An 11,600-nucleotide genomic window follows, 5' to 3' on the forward strand; every position below is an offset into this window, starting at 1 on the left:
GTGAGAGCGCGAGAGCTGTTCTCCTTAGGCAAGAGGCGAGCCGTGCGCTGCTCGCCACTGAGTTTGGCGCGGCGGCGGGGGCCCGCACTGTGGAGCTGCGGCTGCAGCTGCCGGGCTGGGGTGCGCTGAGTAGTAGCGCCGCCGCCGGTGCTGGTCAGACGTCCAAGGGCGGGCCTGCCGTCGTACCCAGGAAATGGCACGCTACGGATCGAGCTCGCGGCGGACAATTTGATGCCAGTCTCGGTGTTGTACTTTCTGAGGCAGGTGGTCGGACTAAATCTCGGACTCTGTCGCCAGCCGCCGCGCCCCTCTCTCTTGGCTTATCACGCCACGCGCTCTCCCACCTCAGGTGCGCTCCGGGCTGTGGACCGGCGCCTCCTTCCACCGCAACGCCGGCCACGTGCTCCAGGCTGAAACCCACTCAAACGAAGTGAGATCCCCCATGAGGTCTCCGCCACTCCGCATCACGCCCACCCGTAGGCCGGCCTCGCGCACAAGGCGGTGCCAGCCGAGCTGCGCGCGAGCGTGCCATTCCAAGAGTACTCGCCGTCGCTGCCGCACGAGAAATTCACCGTCGGGTTCGCAGGGCGGCCAGGCGGGCCGGACTGGTACATTTCAACGGTCGACAACACGCGCAACCACGGGCCGGGGTCGCAGAGCCCCGACGCCGCCCTTTTCGGAGAGGCAGACCCGTGCTTCGGCAAGGTGGTGGCGGGCTTTGACGTCCTTGCGGCGATGCGAGCGATGGCGGTGCGACAGCTTCTGCCCCATACAAAGTTGAGACTGCGAGAGGGTGCGGCAACCGACATCGCCCGCCTTGGGCCATAGGTGCAGCCGGGCGGCTTTGGGATGCTGATGGAACCGGTGAGAATCCTCAGCGCCAGGGTTTTATAGCGAGTGTAGCGGCTTCCCCTACTTGACGAGCCCCGCCGGCCCCTTCGTTCTGTGCTCTCTCTTGTTCGCACGTGCGAGGGAGTTTTGTTGTAGAACTCTCTTTTTCATACCGTACTCAGACTGAGCTCTCACTGTCACTCCTAACGCGCCCTCTAACCGCCCTCTAGCTCTCACTGTCACTCTTAACGCGCGGTTTTCCGCGCTACCCCTGTCTTTGGGGATTAAGACTTTTAAAGTCTTTGTGCTTAGCTGAGTTTTCCCGCGCGTAACAGGAATGTCCGATTTTTTGTGTGGTAAGGGGACCAGCCCACCGACTCCGACTGTCACACATCAAGCCATCAGTTTCTCTTTCAGGGGGGTGGCCTTCCCGTGTGAGGCGCGGTAAAGCTGAAGGGCAGGAGAGGATCGAGGACGAGAGCTTCACGCCAGTCACGTAGCAGTAGATGAGAGCGGTGTCCACTCCTATAGTGCAAAGCAGCATTGCGTGAGAGACGGCGTGGAGCCGAGAGAAGGGTTGGGTTGTGTGTCGACAGCGACACTGCACCGTTTGAGGCAGCTAGAGGGTACGTCTCTCGCCCCCCGAGAAGATCGAGACCACCCGCGAGAACAGAGACCTCCGACGGGGCGGGGTGGCAACGGGAGAGTCCTCCTCGGCGGCCGGAGAGCCGGCCATTTCGCGGTACTGATCGCCGGCCGACTTGCGCGGTATTGTGGATTCGAGCGCCGCCACTGCCGCCGACGCTGTCGCTGCGGCCGCCTCGGCCGCTTTCTCAAGCTTGCGCGACGAGGAGCGCGCGAGGACGCTGTCGACCGCCTTGCCAGCCTCCTCGTCGTCCGCAGCATCCGGGGCGCCGGAAGCTGCGCGATACAAGTCACCGGCCGACTTGCGCGGTATTGTGGATTCGAGCGCCGCCACTGCCGCCGACGCTGTCGCTGCGGCCGCCTCGGCCGCTTTCTCAAGCTTGCGCGACGAGGAGCGCGCGAGGACGCTGTCGACCGCCTTGCCAGCCTCCTCGTCGTCCGCAGCATCCGGGGCGCCGGAAGCTGCGCGATACAAGTCACCGGCCGACTTGCGCGGCACTGCGGCGTCCAGCGCCGCTACCGCCGACGACGCGGTGGCAGCGGCGGCCTCCGCGAGCTGCTCGACCTTGCGCGAGGAGGAGCGCTTCAGGACGCCATCAACGGCGGCACCCGGCCCGTCATCGTCCTTGCTGGAGCCTGCCGATGCGCGGTATTGCTCGCCATACGACACCCTCGAGCTCGATCGCTTTTGCGGCTTCGGCGCGGGCTTAGGGGTCGGTGATTTGATTGACGAGGCCCGCTTCATCATCCCATCGATGGCAGCCCCGGCCGCTTCGTCCTCCTCCCTGCTAGAGCCGGCCGCCGCACGGTACACTTCACCAGCCGACTTGCGAGGCACTGCAGCGTCAAGCGCGGCCACCGTGGCAGCGGCGGTAACGGTGGCAGCCTCGGCCACTTTCTCCAGCTTGCGCGACGAGGAGCGAGCGAGGACGCCGTCGACCGCGTCGCCGACCTCGTCGTCCTTGACGCCACCCGAGGCCGCGCGGTACACATCGCCGGCCGACTTGCGCGGCACCTTTGCGTCGAGAGCTGCGACGGCAGCTGCAGCTGTGGCGGCGGCGGCCTCCGCGAGCCTTTCGACCTTGCGCGAGGAGGAGCGCGCTAGTACCGCGTCAACAGCTGTACCGGCGTCCGATGGCTCGCCCGCCTCTGGCTCAGCCGGTGATGGCTCCGGCGCGGGCGGCGCAGGTAAGTCAAAGGAGCGGCCGCGGGATGCCCGCGTCGCAGGTCCGGCCACGGAGGCAGCGGCGGTAAGGAGCCGGGCGGTGGCACCCTCCTCCTTCAAGGGCGCCTCTGGCTCTGCGGCTGGCACTGCGGCTGGTTCCTCAACCGCTGCCTCGGGTGGATCAGCGACAAGAGCGGCCGAGCGGTAGACGGGGGCGGTGGTCTCGTCCTCCGCGCTGACGCATACGATCGTCGTACCCGCCGGGTGGCTGCCGCTCAAAGGAGTCGCCAGGTGGATGGAGCCAAAGCCAGCGATCGTGTGTGTCTCCGCGTTGGCCCCCTCGCCGATGCGGACGACGTCACCGACCGCGAAGCCGCCCTGGCCGCTAGTTTGCAGGACCGTCTCGCCCGATTCGGCAGGCTCCATCAGCGTAGTTGACAGGGGCGGTGGAGGCACCCCCGATGCTTCCGCCACCTCAATGTCACCCACCGCCTGGCGGTACTGCTCGCCATATGACATTCTCGACGGCTTTGGCGCCTTTGGCGCCGCGGGCTTCGGGGTCGGCGACTTTATCGAGGAGGCACGCTTCAGCATCCCGTCGATGGCAGCCCCGGCGGCCTCGTCCTCGGTGCCCGCCGCTGCGCGGTACTGATCGCCGGCCGACTTGCGCGGCACAACAGCGCTGATCGCCGCCGCCGCCGCCGATGCCTTGGCGGCCGCCGCCTCTGCAAGCTTCTCCGCCTTGCGCGACGAGGAGCGTGCCAAAACCCCATCGATCGCGGTGCCGGCCTCATCCTCCTCGCTGCCGCCGGCAGCCTCACGGTAGAGCTCGCCGGCCGACTTGCGCGGCACCTTTGCATCGAGTGCTGCGACGGTGGCTGCGGCGGTGGCAGCTGCGGCCTCCGCGAGCTTCTCGACCTTGCGCGAGGAGGAGCGCGCCAGAACTGTGTTTACGGCCACGCCCGGCAGATTCTCTGCCACCAAAGACGCGCCCGCCTCGAACTCCTCTCTCGGAAGTTGCCCTGTTATCGCCTTGGCGGTCACCTCATCCGCAAAGGCGGCGCCCGTGTCCTCGGGGAATGACTCGATCAGGGAGACCCCTCGGCCCGAGGCTGCCTGCTGCGACTCTCTCTCGGAGGCGCGGTAGATGTCGACGTACGCACCGCGCGGGCCGAAGCTCGTCCGCTTCTCAGCAGGCTTGCGCGGCTTCGGTTCTGAATCCACACGCGCAAGCATGCCATCGAGAGCGGCGCCTGCCACCTCTTCCTCCTTGCTGCGGCTGGCGATGTCACGGAACTGGTCGCCGGCCGACTTGCGCGGCACCTTTGCGTCGATCGCGGCGACGCCGGCTGCCACGGTGGCGGCGGCGGCCTCCGCGAGCTTCTCGACCTTGCGCGAGGAGGAGCGCGCCAGCACCGCGTCCACGGCGGTGCCAGCCTCTGCAGCAGGCTCCTCGGCCGGCGTCTCGGCCGGCGCCTCGGCGACGAAGACGAGGTGGCCTCCATCCGAGCCGCGCGCGACGACAACATCTACTACACCTTGCGCGGCGGCAAAATCTCTGAGTTCTACCCCAAGGGCGTCAGCCTCCCCACTTCTGAGTCTCTTCCAACACCGGAGTCAGTCATCGATGGCACTTGCAAATCAGGAAGCCCGTATGCGCGGGCGCTTGCTGCCATCGAGACTATCTGGAACTGGTTCGATCTGCAGAAGGAGTGGCGCGCCCTTGACGACTACACAGCAGCCAACTGGCAGCCCGGCGACACCAAGATACGTTACCGTGAGTCCATCCGCTACGTCTCAACTTCGCAGCCTTACGCGGGGCGGTGGCTCGACACCAAACTTGACGGCAGCAACGCCACAACCATTCCAGACGACATATTCATCGGCGAACTTCAGCGCCGAAACGGTCTTCACCTCTCGCAGTGCCGCTCGACTGTCACGCGGGCACTCGAGCTTGGGGACACAGTCGGTGGTGCAAAGGACTACCATGGCGACTGGTTCCTCAACAACGCCGCCCGGCGGCGCCCACACGACGGCGTACTTCGCGCCTGGTACGATTGTGTCGCCGCCGTCTCCATCTCCCGGCCCGTTATGGGAGATGCCGAAAAACCTGAGCTCACCAAACAGTTCAACGAGGGCTACAAAACCGACCTGGCTGAGCCGGGCGCGGCTCCCGGGGGCAAAGACGAGATCAGTGAGGTCAAACTTTGGACCCCCCTCCGGGGTGGCTTGCCTGTTGGGGTCGGCCGCGCCGACACCGGAGGCAACCCCGGCTCCGTTGGAGACAAGTTCGCCTTCGGCAACACCGAAGAGCGCGCCCGCCTTGCAAACATGGGCTGCAAGCAACGCGGGTTCCGTGGTCAACGGGCGTTCGACCACACCACCGGCCAAGGCTACGTCAAGTCACAGCGTGGCCACTACCATGATGGGATCTTCGGCAAACGAAACAAGTTCAACCTGCTTCTCCACGAGACATTCGGCGGCGGCTTCTCGCCGCCTGCAGTTGCAAAGATCAACTGCCTTGCGCGCAAGGCTCAGCGCTCGGGCGTTGACCGCACCGCGTACCCTCCCCACTCCCGCCTCTCATTTGTGTCACACCACGCGGAACGCATCTCCATCGCTTCGGTGAAGGGGGTGAACCGTGCCATCCTCGATCGCCGTGCTAAGCTCGCTTCCGAGCTCTCACGCCGCGCGTAGGGCCCCTAGGGGCCTAGAGAACACAACCCCCTCTCTCTTTTCTCCCAGTAAGCTAAAAATACGTACGTACAAGAGAGAGAGAGAGACTGCAGTTGCAAAGATCAACCGCCTTGCGCGCAAGGCTCAACGCTCGGGCGTTGACCGCACCGCGTACCCTCCCCACTCCCGCCTCTCATTTGTGTCACACCACGCGGAACGCATCTCCATCGCTTCGGTGAAGGGGGTGAACCGTGCCATCCTCGATCGCCGTGCTAAGCTCGCTTCCGAGCTCTCACGCCGCGCGTAGGGCCCCTAGGGGCCTAGAGAACACAACCCCCTCTCTCTTTTCTCCCAGTAAGCTAAAAGTACGTACAAGAGGAACTCGTTCAGCTGATAAAGCGTACGCGATTTCACAAATGTCTGCTTCAACAACGACAACTCGCCACTGCCAATAACATCCGCCGACGAGACGTCGTCCGTCACGCTCGTCAACCAGCGCAGCAAGGCAGCGTGCGTCGCGGGCCAGTCGTTCGGCTGCGACGGCAGCGGGCGCGTGTGGGCGACGCAGTGCCGAGGCTTCTTCCGCTGCGGGGGCGAGAACGACGCGCGCTTCGGGTGCGGTTTCCCGGCGGGGCAGGCGTACTACACGTGCCAGTGTGCCGCACGCGCGCGCCGCGGGCGCAGGCGGGCCGTCACGCATCGCCACGGTGCGTGCGCCGTGACGTTGCTGGAGCAGCACTCCCACGCGGAGTGCGTGCCGGGCACGACATTCGGCTGCGATGAATCGGACGCGTCCGGGCGAAGCGTGTGGGTGCAAGGCTGCCGCGGCGTGTTTCGATGCACCGGCGACGCCTCCTTCCACTGCGGCTGGCCGCCTTCTCCCGATGCGAAGCGCCGCTTCTCGTGCAGCTGCGACCGGCGCGACGAGGTGCTACCGGGGTGCACGACGAGCGCGTGCCTCCGGCTGAGAGCGACGGTCAGCATCGATGCCGACCTCCCGGCATCGGCGGCGCTCGTCGTCGTCGGCGCGCACCATTTCGGCGGCGACGCGAACGACCCGGTCTACGAGGCGGTGCGTCCCGTCGCGTGGTCGAGCGTGCTCCTCGTCGAGGCGAGCCCGCTCGTCTTCCGCTCGCTCCAGGCGCGCGTAGCGGCGGCCCGACGCCACGGGTCGCGCGCGATCGGCTCCGGCTGGTCAACGAGGGCGTCTGCCCCCACGCCGCCGGGCGGCGGCTGCTCCCGTTCTACTCGATGCCGCAGCTCGGCGGTCTGCCGGCGTGGGCGTCCCAGATCGGCTCGTTCGACGCCGCCCACCTCGAGGGGCACTTCCCGCGGCTGGCGCAGCTCAGCGCGAGCGCAACCACCGGCGGCGCCGGCTACAGCGTCTCGCGACTGCGGGCGAGCGTCCAAGTCTCAAACGTGAGCTGCGGCTCGCTGCTCGACCTGCTGCGCGGGCAGCGCCTGCCGCGGCCGGGCCTCCTGATGATCGACACCGAGGGGCTCGACTGCGAGATCGTCGCCTCGCAAGACTGGGCGTCGGCGGCGTGGTGCGAGCTGAGCCCGACGGTGCTGCTCTTCGAGTGGAAGCACTGCACCGAGGCCTCGTACAAACTGGCGCGGCGCGCCCTCGAGCGCAGCGAGTGCCGTGGGTCGCGTCCGCTGCCGCCGTACCGTCTCGTCGTCGAGGACAGCGAGAACACGATCTTCACGCGGCGGCCGCGCGAGTTTTGGAGGGAGGAGATGGCGAGGCAAGGGGCGCAAGCATAGCGTGATTTCTCTCTCGGTCGCTCAATTTCAGTACGGTAGGTAGACGGCACATGCGGCTCGAGGCAGTAGGCCAGCTGTGGGTACATTTTCACACGGGGCTAGTTGCACCGGTGGGCGGCCGGAATGGTACTCAATACGCATTTTTTCTTTTTCTCGCGATATATACATATATGACCTGGCCACCAGTGGCCACACACACGGCGCCGCTCGAGCGCCGCCTCGCCGCCGCCGCCGCCGCCGCGCACTGTCCCCTCCTCGACCTCCCCACGGACCTCCTCGTGCGCGTCCTCTCTCGCTGCGACCCCGCCGACATCGCTCGCGTCGCGGCCGTCTCGCTCCTCTTCTTCGCCTCGCTCGCGGAGGAGGGCATCCGCTTGTGGGCGCAAGAGCGCCCGCGGCTACGAGCTGCCGGCGCAGCCAGAGGACGAGAGCTGCGCCGTGCGGTGGCTGTGCTTCGCTGCGCTGCTGCGCGAGTCCAACCCGCCGGCGAGGGTGGCCGCAGGCGAACTTCACAGCCTCTTCATTGACGGCGAGGGGCGGCTCTGGTCGTGCGGCTCGGCGCCGTCCTACCTTCCTCCTCAGCCAGGGCTGCTCGGGCACGGCGAGGGCGTGACGCAGCTCAACACGCCGACCCGCCTCCCGTCGACACTGGGTGCGCGCGCCGTGAGCGTGGAGGGAGGCGCGGTGTGGCGGTGGGGGCGCAGCCGAGCCAGACACCAGCCGGCGCAGCGTCGTCAGCGTCTCGCGCGCGCGGTGTGCGGCGTGGCCGCCAGGACGACGCCGAGGAGGAGGAGCAGGGGCGGCAGCAGCAGCAGTCCGGCGACCAGCGCAGGGACGGCAAGCAGAGCGCCTCCGAGCAAAGCCAGGGCCCGTCTCCAGAGGCGTAGGGCGGACAGCCCGCCGCCCGCGCCGCCCGCGCCCGTCCCCGGTGCGAGCAGCCCGCTCAGCGGCAGCGGCGTGGCGGCGCAGCCGCCCGCGAGTGCCGGCGCCGCCGGAAGGTTGGCTACGAGCAGCGAGAGCGCCTCCCACGCCGCCGATAGCTGGAGCAGCCCCGCCGCCGCCGCCGCGCGCGCGTTGTGCGCGGCGAGCCTGCGCGCTGAATACGCCAACCTCAGGGCGGGAAGGCGGTCTGTGCAGAGTCTTCCGACGGCGGGAAGCACGCACAGCCTCGCCCTGACCGCCGACGGCGCTGTCTGGAGTTGGGGCGATGGTTGCTTTGGTCGCTTGGGCCACGGCGACGGGCAGAGCCAGCTCCTGCCGAAGAAGGTGGCGGCGTTGGCTAACCAGCGTGTCGTCGCTGTGTTGGCTGGAGGCGGGCACAACCTCGCCCTCACCGCCGACGGCGCTGTCTGGAGCTGGGGCTCGGGAAGCCAAGGCCAGTTGGGCCACGGCGACCAGCAGGGCCAGCTACTGCCGAAGAAGATCGAGGCCTTTGCTGGCCAACGCGTCGTCGCTGTGTCCGCTGGGGTCTTCTACAGCCTCGCCCTCACCGCCGACGGCGCTGTCTGGAGCTGGGGCGATGGAGGCTACGCCCAGCTGGGCCACGGCGACGAGCAGAACCAGCAGTGGCTGCCCAAGAAGATCGAGGGCTTGGCTGGCCAGCGCGTCGTCGCCGTGTCGGCAGCACACTACTGCCCTCGCCGTCACCGCCGACGGCACCGTCTGGAGCTGGGGCCGCGGGGCCGAGGGCCAGCTAGTGCTAGTTGCTGCGTATTTACCTGTCTTGTGTGTGTGTGCGTCACGCAGGAAAGCAGGATTGTTGAATCATGACAGTGGACAAAGCAGCTACCAAGATCCAGGCGCTGGCGCGTGGCAACTCGGGTCGTGCTCTGAATATCGAGAAGGTCGACTGGCCGGAGTTCGAAAAGAAGGCGAAGGAACTTCTCGGCGTTGAAAATATCGACAAAGTCAAAGACGCGAACCTGGAAATTCTTGTGAAGGAGGGCATATGCTCAAGCGCCGTGCTCCAGCGGTACAAAGCCCGTCGCGATGCAAGCATTTCGGCTGGGAATGACGAAAGACAACAGAAGTTAAGAGAGAAAAAGCTTCCGCTTCCCGAGTTGCCAAAGGGGATGGAGCTATCGATGGACAATTTTACCGCTTTCGAGGCTACGGCTAAGGAAACGTTACGGGAAGTGAGCCTTCCAGAAGACAAGACACAAGCCCACTCGATAAAGTTTGACGAGCTCACTGGTGCACACTGGATGTCAGTGGCATGTAATTGCCTCATTTTCAAGGGCCGCACCCTCAAAGACTTCAACTCGAATGGTGGTGATGCTGCTGTGGAGCCTCTCTTCACGGTCCCCAACGTGTACTTCAATGACAATCACATCTTCCAGCCTGCTCAGATTTCGCTGATAGCTTTCACGAGTGCTACTACAGAATCACGGCACGTGGACCGCGCTGCAATGATGGGCGTGGAAGCGTCCGCCTCCGTTCAGTCGCCGTGGATCTCTGGATCGGCATCATTCGGCGCGAACTGCAGCAACAAGAAGTTGGAGAAGGGTGAGTCGGTGACGACTACCGCTACATATGTCTTTCCGGTCGGGTACTTCAACCTGCCAACAGATTATCACCATGCGCAGAAATTCCCTATCAAGATCAACCCGCAATTTGAGAGCGACGTCTGCGAAATGCTCGATCGGAAGTTGAAGGGCGACGCTCTCAGGAAGGCAATCCAGGCAAAGTACGGCGATTTTGTTGCGCTGAAACCGTTGGTTGGGCTTGCTGCGTATACCAAAGAAACAAAGGAGACATCAAAGGTCCAAGATTTGGCTGCTGCTGCGCGTCACTTTGAAGCGGCCGTAGCGGGGTCGTTTGCATCAGCAAGTGCAGCTGGGAAGGAGAAGTCGAAGGCTGAGACGGGAATCGGCACCAGCAAATCGACGTACCGATTCACATCGATTGCGGGCAACCTGCCCAATCCGAACATACCTGGAAGCCTCGCCAACGAGCGCCGTGTGCCGAATGCTTGGCGCCTCGTCCACATGGGAGACCGGCTCAAGCCGGTGGTCGACTTTCTCTCTCCTACTACCCGAGCGCGTTTGGACAAGGCGGCGCCTACGCAGGAAAAGGTCCCGGCGGAGGCGGCGTCCAAGTTACCACCGTGGGCGTTTGAGGGCGCAGTCGTGAAATGTGGCGATGCGATCTACAAGATTGAGAAAGGGAAAATGCGCCACTACGACTGCTGGGGAAATTATTGCAGTTGGGGCCAGCCAAAGTTGAACTACGAAGGTAACGAAGTTGGTGCGATTCCTAATGGGCTGCCCATGCCTTGGAAAGATGGAGCAATCGTGAAAAGTGGCAATCCGATCTACATGATTAAGCAGAATAAGAAATGCCATTTTCCTTCCTGGGACATCTATGCAAGTTATGGACTTGGTCATGGCTCATGGGTCTACGACGGACCAGATGTTGCAAGGTTGGCTGACGGGACACCTATGCCAAAGAAGTAAGATTGGACTGCTCACGGTGATCATCGCAACGATGAACGATTTTTCGAGCTGGGCGATGGTAGTTCGCGACATCAACGATTGGGCGGGTGTGTGGCAAATCGCAGCTGGAGCTGCAGGGTGCTAGAGACCATCTCAGCCCGAGTTGCGGCGTCGACGAGAAGCAGTGATAGAGTGAAGCCCTGCGCGGACACATGCGTGGGGTGGACCCTGCTTCGCCTTCGGTTGCACCGTAATCCGCATCGATCTACTGTACAGTGCGAGGCGTGGCGATAGAAATCGGGGCGTCGGCATCCAGCAGCCGATTTCTGTTTCGGCGAGGGAAATCGGGCGAGCCAGCAGCCGATTTCTATAAGCGATTTCTGCCAAAATTTTCTTCGGCGCTGCGCGCCGGTCACTATACGGTCTAGATACTAGTACACTAAAAGGTTGCACTGAGATACGAATTCAATCCTCCCGCTTAACCGTCCCTGAACCCACTAAATTGCGTCTGTACCCACGCGGCAAACATTCATTCATTTATTTCGTGTGTGCGTGCTCGCTCGTGCGCCGAACCAAGTTCTGCTTCAACAAACCCGTCGAGAGGCCACGTCACGCCGGTGTCCCCTTTTTCTGCATCTTTGTGGGTGTGGCAGCCCACTTTGCCAGTCCCTAGAGGTGTCTTTGACATTTGACTTCGATGTCTGGTGGGGGACGATTTATGTCTGGTGGGGGACGCAGGTGCTCAAAGGTTGCGGGCGTGTCACCACTCGCGCCTTCGCTCCCGACACTGGGTTATGCAACGACATGCCGAAAAGGGAGCGATCCGCGGCGCAGGCACGCGCTGAGGCCGTGTATAGACGCGCCAATCCGGATGATAGGGGCGATCGGGGCCGTGACCGCAGGGCCGAGAAGGTCGAGTACAGACGCAGACTCAAGAAAACGAGAGCGGAGGCCGCCGCCCTCGCGGTGCCTGACGCTGCTCCTGCGGCTCTCGTTCCCGTCCCGATTCCGTCTACCGTCCCTCGGCCACGGGCCCTCGGCCAGCACGGCAGGGGCCACCTGCTCGTCGCGAGGCAGCCGAG

At 64.5% G+C, this 11,600-nt stretch overlaps 1 protein-coding gene across 1 annotated transcript; it reads right to left on the reverse strand.

Annotated features, from left to right (window-relative positions):
• Nucleotides 1-1,450: 1,450 nt before the first annotated feature.
• On the reverse strand, nt 1,451-6,301 carry EMIHUDRAFT_110608 (hypothetical protein; the record flags this gene model as incomplete). The annotated part of the gene is made up of 2 exons (XM_005788222.1): nt 1,451-4,030; nt 6,161-6,301. 2 exons carry the CDS (start codon nt 6,299-6,301, stop codon nt 1,451-1,453), a joined length of 2,721 nt encoding a protein of 906 aa, XP_005788279.1.
• Between the last annotated feature and the right edge of the window lie 5,299 nt (nt 6,302-11,600).

This window comes from Emiliania huxleyi (assembly GCF_000372725.1).
Source record: "Emiliania huxleyi CCMP1516 chromosome Unknown EMIHUscaffold_137, whole genome shotgun sequence".
Classification (NCBI taxonomy): Eukaryota; Haptophyta; order Isochrysidales; family Noelaerhabdaceae; genus Emiliania; species Emiliania huxleyi.